The sequence below is a fragment of the Phyllobates terribilis genome, unplaced genomic scaffold (genome assembly GCF_046119375.1).
Source record: "Phyllobates terribilis strain yellow unplaced genomic scaffold, ASM4611937v1 Scaffold_1__5_contigs__length_1240528914, whole genome shotgun sequence".
Taxonomy (NCBI): Eukaryota; Metazoa; Chordata; class Amphibia; order Anura; family Dendrobatidae; genus Phyllobates; species Phyllobates terribilis.
The window spans coordinates 814933880-814960373 of record NW_027362761.1 but is presented as its reverse complement, the minus strand read 5'-3'; the positions used below and the strand labels follow the sequence as shown (position 1 = coordinate 814960373).

Here is a 26494-nt window from a genome sequence, read left to right as displayed (position 1 = left end):
TAAAGTGCAGGTAAATAGAGGATCTAATGAGTAAAACACAGGTTATACTGAACCTTTTCCAAAAGTTCTATCAATCTGCTCAGCTCCTCCTGCTCTATATTATAATGCCTACAGATTAGACAATTCCCTTTAAATCAGTATGAACCCAAGAACAGATGTGGCACTTTTTCTGGGAAAACATGTTTTTATTTCTAATGGTACCAGAAAAGGTTGTGAGCCATAAATCTATACCATCGTTAGGCCTTGTTGTGTTATGCAATTGTTATGCTGTGGAGGAAATGTGGTATTAGATGCTTTTACCCCAGACAAACTGTTTTCAGTGCGTTTCCTCCCAGATAGTGAATTTGATTTATTAGATTATTTCTTATGTCACTTCAGACCATTGGGTAATTCTAGCATATACTTCCTTTGCTGACATGACTAAACTAATGGTTATTAAGGACAGCTGTGGACAACATAGTATAAAGGTTCTACATGTGTAAAATGACAGTGGCAGACATAACTGGAATTATTGGCTGCCTTGGTTGACAATATACTGAACTATGGTAATGGAAACAGAACAGCTAAATATGCTTTGAGCAGCATTGAAAGGATAGTAGTTCATATATTGAATCTTCTGAACAGAAATCCCCCCAAAATAGAGCTAAGAACAGAAAGTGATCGCTGTTGTTATTTGGAACAACATTCAAGGGAAAAGGCAGCATTTAAAGGCATGTGCCCATATTCCTTAAAGGGAACTATAGACAGAATGAGTCAGACACAGGCTGTGTGATTGCAGCCAGGTTTGTTCAAGACCAGGTTTAGTCAAGTGTAAGAAAAAATCGTCATCCAGAAAAATCAGATGATTTTCATTCATATTCTCATCCACATTATATCCGTGTGTCTGTTTGGCATCTGTTCAATATCCATATTCATATGTCAACAGTTTAAAAAATTTACAAAACCAAATACAGTTTTTTACTGTAGATTAATCATAGCAATGTATCCGAAAATAATAAGATGCAATATGATGCAGATGAGATTTTTTTTTCTCAAAACAGCAAGTGATAGAGGCAGTTTGCGACGAGGGAAACTACAACTCCCTGCAAGTCTTGAATATATATGTCTATATCAGGTAATACTTGTACTCTAAGTTCCCAAAGTTGAAGAGCAAGACAGTCACAAGATTTGCAGCCAATCAGAAGCAACAATGGTGACTAAAGTATCATAATTAGTGTTGAGCGAGTATGTTCGGTTAACCCTTTCGCCGAGTATACTCGGCCGAGCACCGAGTATTTATAGCGTGCTCGGGCTTTAAGTTTTCGTCGCTCCGTGAACATGATTTGCAACTGTTTGACAGATTTAATACATGTGAGGAATGCCTGTTTTTCCAGCAAACACATGCTCATGTAATAAAGGATAGGGCTATAAACAATTAGGAAAGAAACTATGTAATAAGGGATAGGGTTATATATAATAATGGGGGACAATATGCAATAATGGACACTGCTATACAGTGGGTACAGAAAGTATTCAGACCCCTATAAATTTTTCACTCTGTTTCATTGCAGCCATTTGGTAAATTCTAAAAAGTTCATTTTTTTTCATTAAAGTACACTCTTCTGTAAAGTACAGAATTGTGCCTTGCCACAATTCTGTCTCTGAGCTCCTTGGGCAGTTCCTTTGAGCTCATGATTCTCATTTGGTCTGACATGCACTGTGAGCTGTGAGGTCTTATATAGACAGGTGTGTGCCTTTCCAAATCAAGTCCTATCAGTTTAATTAAACTCAGCTGGACTCCAATGAAGAAGTAGAACTATCTCAAGGAGGATCACAAGGAAATGGACAGCATGTGACTTAAATAAGAGTGTCTGAGCAAAGGGTCTGAATACTTATGACCATGTGATATTTCAGTTTTCTTTTTTAATAAATTTGCAAAAATTTCTACATTTCTGTTTTTTTTTCAGTCAAGATGGGGTGCAGAGTGTACTTTAATGAGAAAAAAAAGAATTTACCAAATGGCTACAATGAAACAAAGAGTAAAAAATTTAAAGGGGTCAAAATACTTTCCGTACCCACTGTATGTAATAAGTGAGAACACTACATAAAGCTCCCTTCACAAGTCCGCTTAAAAAAAGTATGAGTAAGATGGTCCATTTTTACTATCCGTGTGGTTTTGTGCACCATCCGTGTGCAGTCTGTGTGACACGTACCGAAATACAATGCAGAATAGAAGTGACAGATTTTTAGGTGTTAGAGATCTGCAAAGATCATGTTACATGGATAGATAGAAAGATACACAGATATTGGGTAAATACCGTATTTTGCGGACTATAAGACGCACTGGACTATAAGATGTACCCCAAATTTTGGGGTGGAAAATAGGGAAAAAAAATGTGTTAATAAAATGGTGGTGTGTCTTACAGTCCGATTTTTCTGTAGCTTACCGGGGGTGGCAGCTGCGGTGGAGCGGGGTCCCAGGAGGAAGGGTCGCTGCTGCAAGAAGCTGGCAGCGGCGGCAGGAGTGGGGCGATGCTGCGGGGCCACCGCCAACTTCCTGCAGCAGCGGCCCTCTCTCCTGGGACTCCGCTCCACCGCAGCCGCCACCCCCAGTAAGCTACAGAAAATTCGGACTATAAGACGCACCCCCATTTCTCCCCTAACTTTGGGGAAAAAATATAATCCAAAAAAATACGGTAGATAGATCGCTAGATAGGAAGAAGGCAGCACTTCAAAACATAAGAAATTTGAAAAAAAGTGGACTTTATTAAGCCCAAATGACAACGTTTCAGTCCATGGAACCTTTCTCAAGGTGTTCAAGGCTTGAGAAAGGTTCCGTGAACCGAAACATTGCCATTTGGGCTTAATAAAGTCCACTTATTTTCAAATTTCTTATGTTTTGGAGTGCTGCCTTCTTCTTATTATACTGTAATACCTATTATGGAACAAATTGGACAATTGTCTGGAGGCTTGGCACCCACTGTGAGTAGATGTTAAATGGTGCTGTTCAAAAAAAACTTTTTTTTCCATAGATCGCTAAATAGATATGTGTGAGATATATAATTAATGCCTTGCGTGTGTAGCTTACTGTACATGTATTAACCAAATAAATAAATGAAAAAACGTGGGGTCCCCCCCATTATTGATAATCAGCAAAGGTAAAGCAGACAGCTTAGAGCAGTACAGTAAGCTACACAGACGGCACTAATTATATATCTCACGGATATGTATTTATCTATCATCTATTTACCTCATATCTATCTCTATCTTTGCACATCTTTAACACATAAAAACCTTTCATTTTTATTCTGCATTCTATTCCAGTATGTGTCACACGGACAGTATACGGATGTCACATTTTTGCTATTGTCATCCGTGCTGCCGGAAAGAAAGATGGACATGTCTATGTGTGGGTCACATGGACATGTGTGCAGCCCCATAGATTATAATGGGTGTGCGTGTGTACGTGTCTCCTGTAGGTCTGAAAAACGGACGCCACACGTACTGGAAACACGGACATGTGAAGGGGGCTTAATAGAGGACACTGTAATAAACGAATGCCCTATACATCATAAGGGAGTTTCTTTTACAAATACGACTATTGCTTCCACTATCTCTATGCAATTTAAAAAGTGTAGCTACAGAAAGAATATTTACACTCGGTAACCTATTGCTGATCTCTTATCCAATTACAGTTTTCTTTTGTTTCTTCTCCACGCAGAGTTGGCCGCACAGATCACATCACCCCTGAAAATAAAACCACATATATACTGTATACATTTGCCTCCTGGATAAAAACTCCCCTACATTTTGCCCCTCAACACAAATATGTAGCAAACCATTAATATATAATTAGGCTTTGCGCAATGCAGCTGTCTCCCTTCCCCAATTCATTACCAGTCCTTGTCCTGTGACTTCTCCTCCCCTCTCCCCAATTTATTACTAGTCGCTATCCTGTATCCCCCCCCCATTTATTAACAGTCCTTGTCCTATGTTCTCTCCCCCCAATTCATTACCAGTTCCTGTCATGTGTCCTCTCACCCCTCCATTAATTCCTATTCCTTTTATTGTGATATATCTCCCCTAATTCATTACCAGTCCTCTGTCTTTCCACCATATATTACCAGACCCTGTCCTGTGTCACAGTGGCTTGCGAAAGTATTCACCCCCTTGGCTTTTTACTTATTTTGTTACATTACAACCTGTGTTTAAATATTTTTGTAATCTGATTTGTGTGTGATGCATCAGCACTAAATAGTTTTAAGTTGGTGAAGTGAGAAAGATATAGGTATAAATTAAATTTATGGGCTCAAATAACTAAAAATTGGCATGTGCATATGTATTCACCCCTTTTGCTATGAAGCCCCTAAAAATTTCTGGTGCAAGCAATTACCTTCATAAGTCACATACTTAGTGAAAGGAAGTCCACCTGTGTGCAGTCTAAGTGTCACATGTCTGTCAGTATATACACTTTACCTTTTTTTGAAAGTCCACAGGGCTGCAACATCATTAAGCATGAGGCACCACTAACCAAACAACATCATGAAGACCAATGAGATCTCCAAACAAGTCAGAGACAAAGTTGTTGAGATGTACAAGTAAGGGTTATAAAAAAATATCCCAATCCCTGGGAGCACCATTAAATCCATTATCATCAAATGGAAAGAGGATGGTACCACAACAGACTTGCCAAGAGAGGGCGGCCCACCAAAACTCAAAGCTCGGGCAAGGAGGGCATTAATCAGAGAGACAGCACAGAGACCAAAGGTAATCCTGAAGGAGCTGCAGAGTTCCCAAGCAGAGACTGGGTTATCTGTGTATACGACCACAATAACCCGTAAACTACATGGGAGGTGGCCCTTATGGAAGAGTAGGCAGAAAAAAGCCTTTACTTACACACAAAAATTGTAAGACTCGTTTTGAGTTTGCCAAAAGATATGTGGGAGACTCCCCAAAATGTATGGAGAAAGGTGCTGTGGTCAGATGAGACCAAAATTGAACTTTTTGAGCACCAAGGTAAACACTAAGTCTGACACAAAACCAACACAGCTCTTCACTCCAAGAACACCATCCCCACAGTGAAACGTGGTGGCAGCATTATGTTGTGCAGATGTTTTTCGGCAGCAGGGACTGGGAAAATGGTCTGAGTCAAGGGGAAGATGGATAGTGCGAAATACAGGGATATTCTTGAAAAAAAAACCTTACTGATTTTAGGGGGTGAATAGTTATGCACACTGAAGTTTACAGTTATTTTGTCCTATTTGGTGTTTGCTTCACAATAAAAAGAAGACCAAATGTTCACAGTTGTAGGCATGTTCTTTACATGAACGAATACAAACCCTCAAAGAAAACACTGAAATTTCAGATTGTGAGGTAGCAAAACATGAAAAATTCCAAAGGTGGGTGAATACTTTCTAAAGCCACTGTATTTCTCCCCCTGCATTCAATAGTCAATGCCCTGTCTTCACTCCCAATTCATCACCTCTCCTGTATCCCCTCTTTTCAGCCCCCTTCCCCTCAATTCATTACTAGTCCCTGTCCTGTGTAATCTCCCTAACTGTATTTAAAAAAAAAATAAATTACCTCTCCAGATGATCCCCCACAGCAACGCTTCCATAAGAAGTATAGGCAACTTCTGGCTGAATACCTGCTAGATGATGCAGGCGATGCAATGACATAATTGTGCCTGCCGAGTCATAGAGAAAGCGCCGTAATATTATATTGCAGGCAGTGGAGCTGTAGGAATGCTCCCTGCCCAAAGGTAGGCGACACTAATGTTGGCGATATAGAATACAACCAAGGCGATCTGGCCTTGGGCCCCCCTGGAGATCCCCAGGAGGTAACCATGATTGCCTTCATTATAATCTTCCCTTGCAGCTCTAGCAGGGAAATTGAGGTGTGGGGACCACACACGGCTCTTGGGCTCATCAGGAGAAACACCAAATTCCCGGTGGGTCATTCTGAGCCTGGATGCTTTAAAGCCTCCCGCCTCACGGTCTCAGATTCCTTCATATAAAATCAATACCACCCTCCAATCATATTTTGAGATAAATGCCCCATCGGTTTCCTCCCCGGTTACAATGTGGGAGGACCATAAGGTAACTTTGAGTGGTGAATTTATTCATATTGCATCCTACTGGAAAAAAGCTAAGAAATAAGAAAACACATCTATTACAGCAAAGCTGGCAACCTTAAAAGATACCTAGAAAAAAGATCCTTATACCTTATACCTTAATAAATCCCAAGTTACAGCAAAGCGAACAGAACTAGAACTAAAAGACCAGGCAGAGAAGCGTATTCGCTGGGCTAAAAAGGTTTTATGCCTTGGACATTAAACCTCTTAGCACATACATTGAACAGCGAGGCCCCAAAATCTCTACCAATCAAATTATGACTCCCTGATGGCACAATTACAGCCAATCTTTGCAATGTAGTACAATTGTTTCAGTATTATTTGAAAACACTGCATATTAAACTTAACAGTTTTCCTTTTATTTTGGCTAACTCCCTATTTGAAAATCTTGCCATCCCAAATATGACAAGCAACCATAACTCTATAATAGAACAGGATATTACCCCTTGTAATGCAGCGCCTTGCTGCATTGCTAAAATGTCCAGGGGGTGTGTTCTAGCTGACCATGTACCTCCCCTCAGGTGACTGATCACATGACTGTGACATCATCACAGGTCCTATGTGCACAGACTGATATATAAACCCTGGTAGTTTTGAAACAGGTGTGAAAGGCATGAGGCCTGATCCCTGTGTGTGGGACACCATTAGCCTGGAGAGGCTGGAAGAGAGAGGCCTGGTGAGGCAAGAGGCTGAGGCTATGTGCACACGATGCAGAAATGCTCAGGATTTTTTCTTGAGCGTTTCTGCATCTCCCTGGCAGAAAAAAACGCATGCGGATTGTACATGCGTTTTCCTGCCAGGGACATGCGGAAATGAAGCGGTCCCACTGACATTTCCGCATGCAGATTGACAAGCGCTTCCCAAGCGATTAGCATCACTTGGAAAGTGCTTGTGACAACTAGGTCACACTATATAAATCCATGCAAACAGCATTGATTTATATAGTGTGACCCGAGAGAGTGGTAAAAATAAAAAAATAAATATACTGTATACTTACCCTCCGATGGCCCCCGGTGTCCCGGTCACTCTGTTCTCCCGGCTGCCGGCAACAGTGAATTGAAAGACCTGCCGACGTCAGCGTCACGTGACCCGTCACATGACTCTGACGTCAGCGCAGGTCCTTCAACTCACTGCAAAGTGCCGGGAACCAAGCAGGAGCGGTGCGCGGGCCGACAGAAGGTAAGTATACATTTATTTTTTTATTTTATTCTGGTTTTTACAGCTTTTTAATATTACCTCGGTGTGGAGGAGAGTCTCATCTTCTCCACACTCGGGTACCATCCGCACATTAGAACGCGCCAATAACGCAAGTACAAATGCAGTCTTGCGCTATTGGCGCGTTCTAATGCAAGTCAATGGCGGCGAAAACGTCGCGTTTCCGCAAAATTAATGGACATGCTGCGGATTTTTGAGGGCAGTATAAACGCTGCGGAAAAATCCGCAGCATGGGCACAGCACATGCGGATTTCAATTGGGGAACATTGCTTCCCTTCTACCATGCGTTTTTAATGCGTTTCCGCGGCGTTTCCGCAGCTGCAAAAACGCAGTGGAAACGCATTAAAAACGCATCGTGTGCACACAGCCTAAATCCCTGTGTTTGGGACGCAGTAGCCCTGGAAGGCACGTGGCTTGGAGACCACGGCTGGGAAGCCTTAAAGCCACAGCTGTGGCAGAACAGAGCTGAGAGAAGCAGCTAAAACCCAGCAAAGGTAAAAATGGTTCTTTATATGGACATTGATGTTGTACCTTGCTGAAGTCTGTATCTAAAGCCAAGCGGGCATGTCTGCCATTGGAAAGGTCTCCTGGATGTTATGTGTATAACCATGCCAGTGAGCCACTGAGATGGACTATGTTATGTGCAGTTATGAAGTGTAATAAACTGCTGGATGTCGTGTTATCAGAAAACGTGGCTGGTGTGCTTTAATTAACCCCGTGAAGCGAGTGTCCCCCAGCGTGATGAATAGCGCTACCTTACACCCTTTAGAAGTCTCTCAAGTTATCAGTTTCAATGAAAACTTCAAATACCCCAGAGCCTGAGATACAACTTAGATATTCTTACATCCAGCAAAACCATCTCATCAACTAACAAAAATAGTAATGATCCCTAAGCCAAATAAAGACTCACTTGACATCTGTAATTATAGCTCGATTTTTCTTTTAAATGTAGATCTAAAATTCATCACTAAATTCTTAGCCACAAGAAGCTTTCTGTCTAATTGAATCCACAAGGAGCAAGCAGACTCTACACCTAAATGTCAAGCTAGTGACAATGGTGGGAGAGCACTTCACCTATTCCATATAGCCCATCTAAATAAGATTCCATGTATATTTCATTTTCTTGATATCACAAAAATGTCATATGTCCTCATCTTGTAATGTCGAGTGGCTTCAGCTCTATCTAGGAGGAAGATACAGTACACAAAATAAGAAGACAAATGGACATACAAATTGATGCATCTATTCAAGGGTTAAAATATTCAGAGATCCAGTAGAAGAAGAAAGTTCCATTCTTATCATTTGAAAAAGGAGCATATAGCTCAAAAAAGCGTGATGTTTTTGACTGAGCTTCAAGAAATAAGGATTTTTCTTAACCAGTATATTTTCCTTCTTGATTAGATGCACATATTTGTATGTCCATTTGGCTTCTTCTTTTATTCAGTACTGTGATTCCCTATATTAGGGATTTCTGTGTTTCACCCTGGCCAAGTCAGGATTAAAACAAAACTTCTTAAGTTGGATCTCTGTATTCTACCGTGTCTCTACAGTGACGTCTAATATGCTGGATATACCTCTGACAAATTTTCCATAGAAAGAGGTACATGACAGGGAAGCCCCTTATTCCCTATTTTATTTATTCTTTCCATAGAGTTACTAGCGGCATTCATAGGGTTGATCCGCACATAAGGGGTATTGAGTTGGCTGGAATCCACCACAAACAATGTCTGTTTACTAATTATATACAGTGCTCAAAAAAATAAAGGGAACACTGAAATAACACATCCTAGATCTGAATGAATGAAATATTCTCATTGAATACTTTGTTCTGTACAAAGTTGAATGTGCTGACAACAAAAACACACAAAAATCATCAATGGAAAACAAATTTATTAACCAATGGAGGCCTGGATTTGGAGTCACCCCCAAAATTAAAGTGGAAAAACACACTACAGGCTGATCCAACTTTGATGTAATGTCCTTAAAACAAGTCAAAATGAGGCTCAGTATTGTGTGTGACCTCCACGTGCCTGTATGACCTCCCTACAACGCCTGGGCATGCTCCTGATGAGGTTGCGGATGATCTCCTCCCAGACCTGGACTAAAGCAACTCCTGGACAGTCTGTGGTGCAACATGACGTTGGTGGATGGAGCGAGACATGATGTGCTCAATCGGATTCAGGTCTGGGGAACGGGCGGTCCAGTCCATAGCTTCAATGCCTTCAACTTGCAGGAACTGCTGACACACTCCAGCCACATGAGGTCTGGCATTGTCCTGCATTAGGAGGAACCCAGGGCCAACCGCACCAGCATATGGTCTCACAAGGGGTCTGAGAATCTCATCTCGGTACCTAATGGCAGTCAGGCTACCTCTGGTGAGCACATGGAGGGCTGTGCGGCCCTCCAAAGAAATGTCACCCCACACCATTACTGACCCACTGCCAAACCAGTCATGCTGAAGGATGTTGCAGGCAGCAGATCGCTCTCCGCGGAGTCTCCAGACTCTGTCATGTCTGTCACATTTGCTCAGTGTGAACCTGCTTTCATCTGTAAAGAGCACAGAGCGCCAGTGGCAACTTTGCCAATCCTGATGTTCTGTGGAAAATGCCAAGCGTCCTGCACGGTGTTGGGCTGTGAGCACAACCCCCATCTGTGAACGTCGGGTCCTCATACCACCCTCATGGAGTCAGTTTCTAACCGTTTGTGCAGACACATGCACATTTGTGGCCTGTTGGAGGTCAATTTGCAGGGCTCTGGAGGTGCTCCTCCTGTTCCTCCTTGTACAAAGGAGGAGGTAGCGGTCCTGCTGCTGGGATGTTGCCCTCCTACAGCCCCCTCCACATCTCCTGGTGTACTGGCATGTCTCCTGGTAGCGCCTCCAGCCTCTGGACACTACACTGACAGACACAGTAAACCTTCTTGCTACAGCTCGTACTGATGTGCCATCCTGGATGAGCTGCACTACCTGAGCAACTTCTGTGGGTTGTAGAGTCCGTCTCATGCTACCACGAGTGTGAAAGCACAACCAAAGCACAACCAACATTCAAAAGTGACCAAAACATCAGCCAGAAAGCATTAGTACTGAGATGTGGTCTGTGGTCCCCACCTGCAGAACCACTCCTTTCTCAATACGCCTTCCACGACAGCATTGCAGCATTGGAGGATGTTGTCCACGCTCTATTGGGGGACAGGAACACAGAGAGTTTAAAAGCCCCTCCCCACCGTCAATCCCCAGTGTTTTCCTGTCCCCCTTGGGCATGGAGAGAACCTGCAGTGCTGTCGGGCCGGCAGGGCAGCGCTGTATTTTTACCTGTGTTTGCAGGGTAGTGGTCGGTCGGGGTGCTCCCTGCTCCCTCCTTGCTGCTCCCTTTTGGGACCACCCTAGCTTCCTGCGCCCCACAGAGGGTAAAGCAAGCCAGGGGATCGTTCATGCTGGAGGCCGCTCCTGCTCTCCGGCATCTCCTCTTCCTGGCGGCCTGGGGAGCGGACGTCGCCGCGAGCACGGGGCATCCCCGCGCGCGCACCGGAAGTGACGTCGCCGCGGGCCCTGCCGCTTCCGGCCTGAGCGTTCCACGCTGAGATGTGTGGTGGGGCGCTCGTGAGCCGACGGGCGGTTTGGGCGCGCACGCCAGGTGACGTCACTGCGGGTCCCATCGCTCCGATGGGGCGTCCACGTGGGACGCTGAATGGTTGTCCAGGACCATCAAGGCCCATACCAACCCTGGATTGGCCCTTAAAGTGACCGGAAAGGGGAGGGGACTGAGGTCCCGTGCTGGGAGGCACAGTTTTTTTATTTAAAACCCGCCTGAAGACACCAAAAGGTAAGGCTATTCCCACCATATTCCCACTTTGGAAGGTGACAGGTCCAGTAACCTTGCATCTGCAGAGCCCAGCATGCCCTCGGCTACAGTGAGTAGTACCTGGGTGGTCACTATGGGGTTATCTCGGCCTCCTTTTTTAGATGACACTAGATCTCCCCTCCTTCTAGTTACATGGGTTCCCTTCTCTTCCCCTTTCTTAGGAAGACAAGGCCCCCGCTTCTAAGGATAAAGACCAGCCCCGTAGATGTGGCATCTGTACAAAAAAAGCTTTCCTCATCTTATAAGAAGAAGTTGTGTCAGCCCTGTACGGATAAAATAGAGAAGAAAACCCCTCACTGATCGAGGAGCTCAGATCACTCGTTAGACAGGAGGTCCAAGCTTCCTTTGCTGCCCTACCTGTCTATTCCTCTTCCAGGCCCTCCCCCCCTAAGAAGAGAAAAATTCAAGAATTAGATTCAGATGTGGTCTCTATGGACGCTAGTAGCTCAGCCTCTGATGATTTTGAGGAATTGGCATCCGTAGGGCCTGCCAAAAAAGTAGAAACCGGTAGATATTATTTTTCTTCGGACAACTTAGAGGAACTACTGGACGCAGTTAGAGGCACTATGGGGCTGGAGGAAGTGGAGGTTCCCTGTTCTGTTCAGGACGATATGTTTAGGGGTCTTAAAACAAAAAAGCAGACTGGTTTTCCAGTCTATGAGGTAATTAGAGATCTCATCCGACAGGAATGGGAATCCCCGGAAAATCGTCTCACCACCCCTTCGGAATTAAAACATAGGTTTCCGTTAGAGGGTGAAGGAATTGAGTGGGAAGTCCCTAAGGTGGACATCCAGGTGGCTAGGGTAGTGAGAAAAACCTCACTTCCCTTTGAGGACTCGTCCCAATTAAAGGATCCTTTGGACCGCAAAATGGAAAGCGTCCTTAAAAAATCATGGGAAACCTCCTCTGCCTCTCTCAAAGTCAATATTTCCTTGACTTGTGTGGCCAGATCTCTCTACAAATGGCTGACCTAACTGAAGGACCATCTGTCTCAGGGCACGTCCAGGGCAGACCTGCTTGACTCCATCCCTCTCCTTCAAAAAGCCACAGGTTTCTTAGTGGACGCCTCGGCTGAGTCAGTACGGATCGCGGCCAGAGCAGCTGTCCTGTCCAATACTGCTCACGGGGAATATGGCTCAAAACATGGAGTGGGGACGTCACCTCTAAAGTTAAGCTCTGTTCCATTCCATTCCAAGGAAAATATGTTTTTGGCCCAGCCCTGGATGAAATCCTGGAATAGGCCTCAGACAGGAAGAAAGCCCTTCCCGAACAGAAACAGGTTAAGAAACGTTCCTTTTGGCCTTCCCAAAGTCATCCCTCACAGTATAGAGGAAAGGGAAAATCTGGGCGCTGGAGCTATCCTAAAGGCGGCAAGGGCCGCAACATCCTTGTACCCCAGCAACAACACCAGCAGCAGGACAGACAATGACTTGGTCCATGTAGGGGGGCGTCTCTCGAATTTCTTTCCCCAGTGGCGGGCAATATCTTCCTGCCAGTGGATCCTCAATACTATCAAGGAGGGTCTTCTATTGGAATTCGAGAGTCAACCCCCTCAGATCCTGAGGGTCACGTCCCTTCCTTCTCAGGGGGCTCAGGTTCCTAAAAAACCTTCTGAATTCGGGAGTGGTGTCTCTGGTCCCTCCTGGCCAGGAGGGGACGGGTCACTACTCAAATATATTCCTAATACGGAAACCATCAGGGACCCTACGCATCATAAGTAACCTGAAGTCCCTAAACCATCACATCAAATACAGAAGATTCAAGATGGAGTCTATAAAATCAACTATTCTCCTAATAGGGAAAGACTTCATCATGGCGACCATAGATTTAAAAGATGCGTACTACCATGTGCTGATTCATCCGTCCCACAGGAAGTTCCTGCGGTTTGCAGTCCTCAGGGACAGTATAACAGTTCATTACCAGTACAACGTACTGACCTTCGGCATCTCTTCAGCACCCCGGGTGTTTACGAAGATTATGGCAGAAGTCATTGCACTCATCCAGAAACAGGGCGTCTGCATAATTCCATACTTGGACGACATGTTCACGTCTCTATAACCTTAAAAACCCTTCGGTCATTAGGTTGGGTTCCAAACCTAAAAAAGTCGAAACTCCTCCCTTCATCAAGGAGGAAGTTCCTTGGTGTCTTACTGGACTCCAACAAACAGATGTCCTTTCTACCATTGGAGCATCAGACAGCTCTCAGATCAAAAATCTCAAATTTCAGACACCAAGAGAATGCAACGTTGAGAGCGACAATGTCTGTATTGGGGTCTATGACAGCCTGTATCCAGTCGGTGTTGTGGGCCCAGGCCCACTCAAGACCCCTCCAGGATTATATCCTAAGATACTGGAACAGACAAAGGGACTCACTAAACAAACGGTTCAGGACCCCCGGTCAGATAAAAGCTTCTCTTTCTTGGTGGCTTAGCTCCAAAAATCTTCAGAGGGGGATTTCTTGGACCCAGGACCCTCTAATTACAGTGACTACCGACGCCAGTTTACGAGGCTGGGGAGCTATGGTGGCCCAGATTCCCTTTCAAGGCAGATGGAGTCCCGAGATGAGTGCCAGATCTTCCAACTTCAGGGAGCTAATGGCGATAGAAAAAACGCTCAGAGCGGCAGTCAACCTAATCCAGGGTTCTCACATCAAGATTCTTTCGGACAACGTGACTACAGTTGCCTTCCTTCGTCATCAAGGAGGTACGAAGGTACACAGCCTAAAACAGATTGCAGGCCGAATATTTTTTTGGGCAGAACAACATCTCCTATCACTTTCAGCAATCCACCTGAAAGGCTCAAACAACGTTCAAACAGACTTTCTACACTGTGTTCCAAATTATTATGCAAATAATATTTTCTCAGATTTTCCCAAATTACCTATATGAATTGCAGTCATTGTAATTTTTCAGTCAAATAACTATTAGAGTACAATTGAATGGTTTTTGTACAAACTGCCTATGATAACAGAATATTTTTAAAAAAATAAAAAACTCAAACTGCACTCAAAATGCATGTTCCAAATTATTATGCACAGCAGAGTTTTCAACCTTTTCATTTTAATAAAGAACAAAAAAATGGTCATTTTTGAAATTATAAGCATTAGCAGGTTATTAGAAACTGAAATCAAACAGTTTTCAACTCAAAACTTTATTCTAGGTGATGTTACATTTGCACATAGGACCCCTTGTTCGAAAGGAGCTTCTGAACTCTCTCGTCCATTGAATTTGTCAGGTTTTGGATGGTTTCTGCTTTAATTGTTTTGCATGAGGACAGAATACCCTCCCAGAGCTGTTGCTTAGATGTGAACTGCCTCCCGCCATCATAGAAACTCCTTTTGATGATGCTCCAGAGGTTCTCAATGGGGTTGAGGTCAGGGGAGCATGGGTGCCACACCATAAGTTTGTCCCCCTTTTATGCCCATAGCAGCCAGAGATGCAGATGTGTTATGTGCAGCATGAGACGGGGCATTTTCATGCATGAAATGATCTCGATGGTCCAGATGGATGGAGTGGAGGATGTTGATGGACACCCCATGCAAACACGGCTACGGCGCTAGCAAGGAGGAGGTGGAGTAATGTTTTGGGCTGGAATCATGGGGAGAGAGATTGTCGGCCCTCTTAGGATCCCTGAAGGGGTAAAGATGAACTCCATAATGTATGTTGAGTTTCTCAAACAGCACTTCCTTCCATGGTTCAAGAAGAACAACCGTGCTTTCCGCAGCAAGATCATTTTCATGCATGATAATGCCCCGTCTCATGCTGCACATAACACATCTGCATCTCTGGCTGCTGTGGGCATAAAAGGGGACAAACTTATGGTGTGGCACCCATGCTCCCCTGACCTCAACCCTATTGAGAACCTCTGGAGCATGGGGATTGACGGTGGGGAGGGGCTTTTAAACTCTCTATGTTTCTGTCCCCTAATAGGGCGTGGACAACATCCTCCAATGCTGCAATGCTGTCGTGGAAGGCTTCTAGAAACCGAATTACCGGTAAGGACTAATTCTATTTTATTGAGTGTGTCTTGATAATTGCCAATAATTTCCATCTATTGCCTATTCCATTTGCACAACAGCATGTGAAACTGATTGTCAATCAGTGTTGCTTCCTAAGTGGACAGTTTGATTTCACAGAAGTTTGATTTACTTGGAGTTATATTCTGTTGTTTAAGTGTTCCCTTTATTTTTTTGAGCAGTGTACTTTTAACCTTTACTTTTCCTCACAGTTTGGACCCTTTTGGGCTTAAGTCTTAACATTGGCAAACCAATGACAATGAGTGTCACTCTTCCCCAGGCGGATTTAACAGATGTCCTTCCTTTTAAGTGGTCCATAGCTGGACTGAAGTACCTTGGTATTGAGATCACCCTGATGTACTGTCAACTTTTTCAAGCTAATCACCCACCCCTGCTTAAAGAACTTGGCTCCTTATTAACCAAATGAAGGGATATCTCATTATTGTGGCTGGGGCGGATAGGAGCAGTTAAGATGACCCAAAGATCTTATACTTGTTCAGTGCCCTCTCTGTCACTATACCTTCCTATATTTTAAAGATCATGCAGAGGTGAATATTCATCTTTATCTGGCACTCTAACAGGCCCCCGTATAGCGAGGAACACTATGTATACTCACAGAAAACAGAGAAGGTTGGGGTTTTCCCAACATCATAAAATTTTATGCAGCTGTTATCACCCAGTTCTCTTCTACATGAAATATTTTACATGACATTATGGATCATCCTGGAAATTCTCAATTGCTCCTTGCTCCCAAATAGAGACTCCTCTGTGGATGTCTCCAAGCCATTGTCTCCACTCTCTGACTCAGGGGTTTCAACCTCGGCTAGGTGTATGGGCACATATAAAAATTTGAATTTGGGGGGCCGCATTCTTTGCAGGAAAAAGTGTTATTTTTAGTGATACCATTTATTTTTTTCTGTACACCTATTGATCATTTTTTGGAACAATTTTGGCGTGTTTATTTTATTTTTTTAAATACCATTAATCGTATGGGTTATGGTACAGTTTTATAGCTTGGTTCGTTATGGATGTGACGATAACAAACGTGCACTTTTTTGTTTACTTTAGTTTATATATAAAACAGCAATTTTAGTGCAAAATATTTTTTTCCCATTGATTTTTAATTTTTTTTTTTAAATGTTTACAATTTTGTTTCCCTAAATTGGCCACATACAGTAATATCGTCTTACAATTAGCACCATGGGGTAATTCTGGCAAACATCTTGTAGTAATGTACCCCATCCTGGTCCTTATCTTGTAGTTATGTCCCATCCTTGTCCCCATCTTGTAGTAATCCCCCATCCTGGTCCCCGTCTTGTAGTAATGCCCCATCCTGGTCCCCATCTTGTAGTAATGTCACCCATCCTGGTTCCCATCTTGTAGTAAAGCCCCATCCTGGTCCCCTTCTCCAAGGGCGCACATTCAACTTAAACGAAGCGCTAACGTCGGTGGACCCCAGGACCGGGCTGCGATCGTCAAGGGGTCTACAGTGCCTGCGTGCCACATGAAGGAACCTTGAGGGCCGCATGCTGCTAACTCATCTTATACAACTTTCCCTAACCATTTGGTACCACATTGAAGGGGTTTTCCCACGAACAAAGTACATTTTAATCAATAGATCTTGGAATGATAATACGTTCCACAATTGGATGTGTTTAAATTAAATGTTCCTGTATTGAGATAATCTTATAAATGTGCCCCTGCTGTGTACTGTGTAATGGCTGTGTCTGACTGTGCTGGAACATGGTCGGCACATACCACAACTCCTGACCGGGGAAGGACGCATATGATAAGTGAGTATATAGATAAAACAGCCTGATAATATTCTCATGTATTCTAATGTTACATTATTTACTCTGTTGTTGCTCTTTAATTGCCAATTTGTAACCACACGTTTTGTACTTTTATTCCGCAACGTTTTGTACTTTTATTCCGCAAATTGTCTCTTCAGAGAGGAAGAGAACTAGAACTCTAGCGCCACCTATAGGAAGTAGCAATCCTAAAAGTCAATATCGACCCTTTAACGAGCCTTATCACATGACTTAGGATAAAAGTTCTAAAACTATTAACAGGTTTTTTTTCTGAATGAAAATTGAATAATTTTTCATATGCTCATGTGAACCTGGCTATAGCATTTCAGAGAAAACATACTTTGAAAAGCCGGTCGGCAACTATGTATCTCAGATGACTAGTTCAAGGCAAGTTCCTGAATGTCTTCTCCCTGTTCTGATCCCTTTGACTTACAGGTCTCTGTATGTGTCTAAAGAGAGACCTGTCAGTTAACTTGAGCCGCTGGGGAGTAGCCGGCCTAGGACCTGCCTCGGACTAGTTAGTTTAGTTAGAAAAACCGCAGTGTTTTACAGTAACATGCAGTAACATAGCCAGTGTGTAATTGATGATGTCTGTGGTTAGGGCAGCTTGAATCTGATAACAGATTCCCTTTAAGCTAAATAGAAAAAAAATGCTGCCTCCTACCCTCTCACCCCTAAGATATATAGCAAAATTCCTACTGCCTTGGAAAAATATGAATCAGTCATATTAATATTCACTTAAACTTAGAGCAATTTGGGTATAAAATAGAATTCTCTTACTTTGGACCAGCTGACATAACCGGACAACTTTCCTCTGTACAGAAATCTGTGATGGTCCCATATAACATATTGATCTGGTTGAAAAAATCTACAGCTGTTAAAGAGAAGAAAACTTGTTAGCGTTTACAACAAAAGAAATCGGCGTATAAAGTATACACAACATTTATGTCATGGTCAAGAACAAAGTCTAACCATAGATGACACTGCAGAGGGATAAAAACAACCAATTAGATCCAATCAGAATCATTCCACCAGTGTTTTCATAGTGACGGTTGTATTGTACTCCACTGGTGAAATAGTTATCATAATGTAAGGTTTCAACTGAAGGGAAAAGCTTTTTTTTTTTTTTCAAAAGTAGCAGTACATGTGAAGTACTCGTAAATGCACATCCACTTGTGAACATCATTTCACTATTTGAAAATAATAATTTTAATCGGCTGCAAAATTTCAATAAATATTTTATAGCAGCTGGAGCTCACTTTCTATGATCCGCAGCTCCAAATTCTCAGTAGAAGCACAAGATTTAAAGGGAGTCTGTCACCCCCAAAACTCGATTTATACTGATTGTGTAGTCCTATAGGGGACTGAGCCCCTATAAAACTTATACCTGCAGTATAGATTTCATTTCTATGGTTGGACAAAAAAACACTTTTACTTTACATGCAAATAAGAACTCCTCAATACACCATAGTCATGGTCAAGGGCTCAGTGCACTATTCTGCCTTCTCAATCAACATAGAGCTCTAAAGTAGGATGTGCGTTTTCACACATCCTGATGGTTCCGTTACTGTAAAAACCAGTACCGGAGATATCCGTGTCCGTGAGCACCTGTGTGGCACATGTGTGCCGCATCAGGAGCACACGTATCGGCGATCAGCGCCAGCAGGGACAATGATGAGAGTAGTAGTGTCTGCTCCCGCAGTGTCCAACTGTAAAAATAAGAATAAAATAAAAAAATCATTATACTCACCTGTCGGGAGATGTCCCCCATTGTAATCCATGCGACCGATCACACCAATGAGAATGATTCGCTCCAGCGAGTGGGCCCTGAAGCTGCGCTCAGCAAGCGGTGTCCTGTCACTCACTGAGCTCGCTCGCTGCAGGAGTCATTCTACCCGGCTCCTCTGTGTGAGCGGTCAGGTAGATTACAGCAGGTGACATCTTCGGACAGGTGAGTATAAGGATTTTTTAATTTTATTTTTATTTTTACACCAGGACACAGCGAGAGCAGAATACTACTCTCCTCATTGTCCCTTGCTCGCGCTGATCGCAGTGCAAGCAGGGGACAATGATTAGGGCAGCATTCACCCGGCTCTTGGGAACAGCGCGAACTGTAGTGCTGATTCCCAGGCGCCGGTACGTGTTACACGTGTGTCTTCAGTGTGGGACACTTTGCGGCCCGGTAAAAAACGCACGTGTCAGCGTGTTTTGCCCACGGACACACAGTCTGTGGAAACACACTGACATGTGAGCAGACCCATTCATTTGAATAAGTCTACGTGTGTCAGTGTCTCCAGTAGGTGTGGAAACTGTCACCACACGTACCGAAGATACTGACATGTGAAAGAGCCCTTAGAATGACTGACAATGCTTGCTTGCCCAGAGTGGGCACTGCCTTAGGGCTCTTTCACACGTCTGTGTCTCCAGCATGTGTGGTTACAGTTTCCACACGTACTGAAGACAATGATACACGCACATGTCAGTATGTTTTCACGGACCGTGTGTCCGTGTGCTCCACACGCTGACATGTCAGTTTTTTTATGGATGTACGGTCCGCAAAACGTACCACACGGATGACATCCGTGAGTCATCCGTGTGACACAGACCTGTGCCTGGGGATCAGCACTACAGTTAGCTCTGTTCCCAAGCGCCAGGTACTGAACACTGCCCTCATCATGGTTCCGGCTGGCGCTGCGATCAGCACAAGCAGGGACAATGATGAGGGTAGTAGTAGTCTTTTCCCGCAGTGATGTCATTCATGTAAGACGTTTGGCGGACCTTGCATCAGCAAAAAAACGGACATGTCAGCGTGTGGAGCACACGGACACATTTGAATGGGTCAGCATGTGTCAGTGTCTCCTGTACGTGTGGAAACTGTCACCACTCGTACCGGAGATACTGACGTGTGAAAGAGCCCTAACAGTTAGGTAGGTAACTTTTTTTACCTAATTGTTCAGATTCCAAAGCACTTACTGTTTACAGCCACCCACTCATTGAGATCTTCTCCCTCTGGCAGCATGACAGCCATGCGCAGGTTCCCACTACCCAGAGTGGCTTCCGCATGTTTTAACAACTCGTACTGATGGGAGCCCTCAGGAATACTTTTTTTTGGCTTAAAGGTTTTCGAAGATCGATTGCCACTGGATTAAAAAAAAAACAACACAAACAGAGAAGAGAGTTATTACTCTATACTTTCTTTATGTTCCACAATTTAAAGAAGTTATCACCACAACAAATATGTAGTATAACGGTTTATTGATGTCGATCAGGACCCCACTTGTTATCATCTCTTCTGAAGCACAGCAGATAGCCACTAACAATATTATACGTAGCTTACCATTCACTAAAGTTACCACAAAGTAAGGGTATGTGCGCACAATAGGCCCGGTTCATCAAAGCGGTTCATCAGAATTCTGATATAAAAGCATTGAAAAATTGCAAAATTTAGGTACACCTGGGAGTTGTACCAAAACTTTGCAACTTTTGGTGTTTTAAAGTCAGTTTCTCCCAACTCCATGGAAATGGGCAGAGCTGGGACACGATGGTCCAATTTGTGACACGCCGTGGCGTTTCCTACTTCAGAAAACTCACTCCAGTCTCTAACTGGAGTAAGATTTCTGGCATGGCACATGCCACTCGTCAGGCGCTCCTGATTCATGAAGAGGCATGCACTTCATGAATCAGGAGTGACTGACTCTTCAACGTCCCATCATCAAGACCGCTGGTCTTTATGAGTCGGCACAATGTCTTTTTCAGATGGATTCCTCTTGTAACCCTATGGAAAATGCACTAAAAAAGTAAAAAAGAATGAACATATGCACTGCAATGTCAAAATGATTCTTATGGCGTTTTTGTGGGGCCTCATTAATTTGTGTTTCTAGTACAGATAAACAAATAGCTTCATGTATTTCACAAGTCCAAATTCACCTATGATCATCTGAAAACCTGGCAAAAATGTGTCATCGTCAAACTTAAAAAAAAAAAAAAATGTTCAAACAACCTTTTCCAACTCTGAAAAGAAAAAAAAATCTGCATATTTGGTTTTATCACATTATATAACATACGGAAAAAAAAGTCAGAATTGCAGTTTTTCAATCACCTTGCCTACCTAAAAGAAAGAAAAAAAATCAAAAAATCATATTGGCCCCAAATGGTGCCAATTAAAAATATAGCTCACCCTGAGAATTTACAATCCCTCATACAGCTCTATCAACTGAAAATTATCATTAATTGGGTATCAGAAAATGGTGACACAAAACAGATTTTTAAATTATAGAATCTTTTTAAAAGCAGTAAAATTATATATATATAATAATAATTTTTATTTTTATATAGCGCTAACATATTCCGCAGCGCTTTACATACATAATTATTGCTGTCCCCATCAGGGCTCACAATCTAAATTTCCTATCAGTATGTCTTTGGACATACATATACATATATATGTGTGTATACATATGACTACACTGTGTGCCGAATTATTAGGCAAATGCGTACTTTGATCACTTTGATACTTTTTATACATGTTGTCCTACTCCAAGCTGCATAGGCTTGAGAGCCAACTACCAATCAAGTAAATCTGGTGATGGTCTCTCTAATGAGGAGGGGTGTTGACTAATGACATCAACACCCTATATAAGGTGCGCTTAATTATTAGGCAACTTCCTTTCCTTTGGCAAAATGGGTCAGAAGAGAGATTTGACGGGCTCTGAAAAGTTCAAAATTGTGAGGTGTCTTGCAGAGGGATGCAGCAGTCTTGAAATTTCCAAACATTTTGAAGCGTGATCACCGAACAATCAAGCGTTTCATGGCAAATAGCCAACAGGGTCGCAAGAAGCGTCTTGGCCAAAAAAGGCGCAAAATAACTGCCCATGAATTGAGGAAAATCAAGCGTGAAGCTGCCAAGATGCCATTCGCCACCAATTTTGCCATATGTCAGAGCTGCAACGTTACTGGAGTATCAAAACCCACAAGGTGTGTGATACTCAGGGACATGGCCAAGGTAAGGAAGGCTGATAAACGACCACCTTTGAACAAGAAACATAAGATAAAATATCAAGAATGGGCCAAGACTGATTTTTCAAAGGTTTTATGGACTGATGAAATGAGAGTGACTCTTGATGGGCCAGATGGATGGGCCAGAGGCTGGATCTGTTAAGAGCAGAGAGCTCCACTCCGACTCAGACGCCAGCAAGGTGGAGGTGGGGTACTGGTATGGGCTGGTATCATCAAAGATGAACTTGTGGAACCTTTTCGGGTTGAGGATGGAGTGAAGCTCAACTCCCAGACCTACTGCCAGTTTCTGGAAGACAACTTCTTCAAGCAGTGGTACAGGAAGAAGTCGGTATCGTTCAAGAAAAACATGATTTTCATGCAGGACAATGCTCCATCACATGCATCTAACTACTCCACAGCGTGGCTGGCCAGTAAAGGTCTAAAAGAAGAAAAAATAATGACATGGCCCCCTTGTTCACCTGATCTGAACCCCATAGAGAACCTGTGGTCCATCATAAAATGTGAGTTCTACAGGGAGGGAAAACAGTACACCTCTCGGAACAGTTTCTGGGAGGCTGTGGTGGCTGCTGCACGCAAAGATCAAGCAACTGAGAGAATCTATGGATGGAAGGCTGTTGAGTGTCATCATAAAGAAAGGTGGCTATATTGATCACTAATTTCTTTTTTTTTTACATGTCAGAAATGTTTATTTCTAAATTTTGTCCACTGATATTGGTTTTCCTGGTGAAAATAAACAAGTGAGATGGGATTATATTTGGTTTTTATTAAGTTGCCTAATAATTCAGCACAGTAATAGTTACCTGCACAAACAGATATCCTCCTAAGATAGCCAAATCTAAAAAAAAACACTCCAACTTCCAAAAATATTAAGCTTGGATATTTATGAGTCTTTTGGGTTGATTGAGAACATAGTTGTTGATCAATAATAAAAATAATCCTCTAAAATACAACTTGCCTAATAATTCTGCACACAGTGTACATAGGATCGGTATCGCTGTAACCTTACTGACTTCTTTAATTTTACTGCACAGTGAACACTGTAAAAACTAAACCCCAACAAAGAAATGGTGGAATTTTTTTAACTATTTAAACCCATTCAGAATGTTTTTCCTGTTTTTTATCACAGCATATTTTAAGGCAAATGGTTTAATTCAAAACTACAACTCATCCCACAGGAAACAAGCCGTGATATCTCTAGGTGAACAATAAAAAAGTGGAATTGCTCTTGGAATTTGGGGATGAAAGGTAAAAATATTAAAAAAAAATGGGGAGGAAAAAATAAAAGTGCAAAAACTACTACAACAAGAAGGGGTTAAACATACAGATTAGTATTTAAAAAAAAATATACAATAAAAAGAAAATTCCCAAAAGTCATTTTCTTGCTTTCTGGCCCTTTTCTCTTAAACTACAGCTAATGTTAAATATTACAAACCGCCTTGTTAAGCAGTAATATAAATAGCCAAGAACGTCGTCCCCGGTCCAGCAGAGCTGCTTGGCTCAGTTGCTCCATGGTAAAGCCGTACTGAGCCTTCTTGAGAAACCCTCTCTATACGTTCTGCTCACGGCTTCCATAGGATATAAGTTACAGCTGCCCTGTAATCATTATGCAGACTTGGATCTAACGCAAGAAACGGAGAAAAAAGCAACATAAAACATTCTCAGCCCCCATAAAGGGATTATTCAATGATTAAATATTACATTTCTCTATAAATTCAGGTAAAACAGAATAAGTTTTCCATTCTAATCATTTTAACAAATGCCTTGGTGTCTAGATATTATTGTTACATTCTTGCTATGGCGCCCCCTAGTGTTATTTTGATTGCTCTTCACAAGGGCCACTGAATGTGTGGAATACTGGTGAGAAAAAGCAGCTTCTAGTTCTTGATTCTTATTGACAGGCCTGCACAATAAATAGCGGCAATCACTCAGCCTTCTCTGTGCAAGAGGAAATAGGTAAAATCAAAGGAACACTAGGTGGCGCAATAAAAAGTATGTGACAGCAATGTTTAGATACAGAGTATTTTTTTGTCAATGATTTAACATTGAAAACCTTTTTTTTTTTTTTGCATAATACAACAGTAAAAAACGCAATGTGTGAACATAGCCTAAATAAAGTTAATTAACTAAAAAGTGTTTGCATAATGAAAAAAATAGAATTCGAAAATACAAAAAAATTATATAGTTTCTCTGCAATCAAAATGACCTATATAATAAAGTTATATTATTTAAACCACATGGTGAACACCAAGAAAAACAATGGCACAACTGCTTTTTTTCCATTGCCACACAACCTCCCAAAAATTATGAAAACTAAAAAAAAACATTATATGTACCCAACACTGTTCTTTTAAAAAAAAAATCAATTTTAGCAAAAACCAAGCTCATATACACCTACATCAATCGAGATGTAAACATTAAAAAACCTTGATGTACTACAAGTCTCAAGATAGCTGCTAACACATATAGTGCCCATGAGCTTCTCCATCCTATGATGATTTAACAATCAAGTTATAATCTATTTGTATTAATAATTTGGCTATAAAATATAAAGATAAATGCTAGAAACCTGAAGCAAAACCCCATATTAAACATTTGTTATGTGCACACAATCTTTTTCATTGATATATGCTCATTAATCAGCCTGAAAAGAAGGTATTTAAACTGTAAAAATACTGAAAATATACATTTATATTTAACTAGCTATTGAGCCCGTTCTACGCCCGGGTGGTGAGCATTTTTATTGGTATATGGTCTCCCATGCTGGCATGTGCTGCCCCCATCCTGGTATTTCTGCAGCCCCCATCCTGGTATTTGTGCTCCCCAATCCTGTTCCTCTATCCTGTTATGTGCTGCCCTCATCCCTATCCTGGTATGCATGGCACCCCTCACCCCCAATCCTGGTATGCATGGCACCCCTCACCCCCAATCCTGGTATGCATGGCACCCCTCATACCCAATCCTGGTATGCATGGCACCCCTCATCCCCAATCCTGGCATGCAATGCGCCCCTCATTCTGGTATGCATTGTTCCCTCATACTCAATCCTAGTATGCATGGTACCCCATCCCTCATCCCTATCCTGGTATGTATGGTACCCCTCTTCCTGGTATGCATGATACCCCTCATCCCTATCCTGGTATGCATGGCACCCCATCCCTCATCCTGATATACAGTACATCGTACCCCTCATCCCTATCCTGGTATACATGGCCCCTCATTCGAATCGTGGTATGCATGTCCCCCCAGATCCCTATCTTGGTATACATGGTACCCCTCATCCCCAATCCTGGTATGCATGGTACCCCTCATCCTGGTATGCATGGTACCCCTCATCCCAATTCTGGTATGTATGGCCTCCTCATCCCTCAATCCTGGTATGCATGGTACCCCACATTCCTATCCTGGTATGCATGGTACCCCTCATCCCTATTCTGGTATGCATGGTACCCCTCATCCTGGTATGCATGGCACCCCATCCCTCATCCTGGTATGCATGATGGCACCCCATCCCTCATCCTGGTATGCATGGTACCCCACATCCCTATTCTGGTATGTATGGCCTCCTCATCCCCCAATCCTGATCTGCATGGCACTCAACCCCTCATCCTGGTATGCATGACTCCCTCATCCCCAATCCTGGTATGTATGGCCCCCTCATCCCTATTCTGGTATGCATGGCACTCCTCATCCCCCAATCCTGGTATGCATGGCACCACATATTCCTATTCTGGTATGCATGGTACCCTCATCCCTATTCTGGTATGCTTGGTACACCTCATCCTGTTATGCATGGCACCCCTCATCCCCAATCCTGTTATGCATGGCACCCCTCATCCCCAATCCTGTTATGCATGGCACCCCTCATACCCAATCCTGGTATGCATGGCACCCCTCATCCCCAATCCTGGCAAGCAATGCGCCCCTCATTCTGGTATGCATGGCTCCCTCATACTCAATCCTAGTATGCATGGTACCCCATCCCTCATCCCTATCCTGGTATGTATGGTACCCCTCATCCTGGTATGCATGGTACCCCTCATCCCTATCCTGGTATGCATGGCACCCTCATCCTGATATACATCGTACCCCTCATCCCTATCCAGGTATACATGGCCCCTCATTCGAATCCTGGTATGCATGGCCCCCCCAGATCCCTATCCTGGTATGCATAGTACCCCTCATCCCCAATCCTGGTATGCATGGCACTCCTCATCCCTATCCTGGTATGTATGGTACCCCTCATCCCTATCCTGGTATGTATGGCCTCCTCATCCCCCAATCCTGATATGCATGGCACCCAACCCCTCATCCTGGTATGCATGACTCCCTCATCCCCAATCCTGGTATGTATGGCCCCCTCATCCCTATCCTGGTATGCATGGCGCTCATCATCCCCCAATCCTGGTATGCATGGCACCACATATTCCTATTCTGGTATGCATGGTACCCTCATCCCTATTCTGGT

General features: G+C 43.1%; 1 protein-coding gene across 2 annotated transcripts in view; it reads right to left on the bottom strand.

The window, feature by feature from the left end:
* Positions 1–26494, bottom strand: part of MOB1B (MOB kinase activator 1B) — a 125207-nt gene that overhangs the window by 17432 nt on the left and 81281 nt on the right. For both annotated transcript variants that reach the window (XM_073637456.1, XM_073637457.1), the window contains exons 2-3: positions 19987–20153; positions 17794–17887 (exon numbers count right to left, since the gene is read on the bottom strand). In XM_073637456.1, the coding sequence (XP_073493557.1) occupies positions 17794–17887; positions 19987–20153 (261 nt within the window). The remainder of the gene's footprint in view (positions 1–17793; positions 17888–19986; positions 20154–26494) is intronic.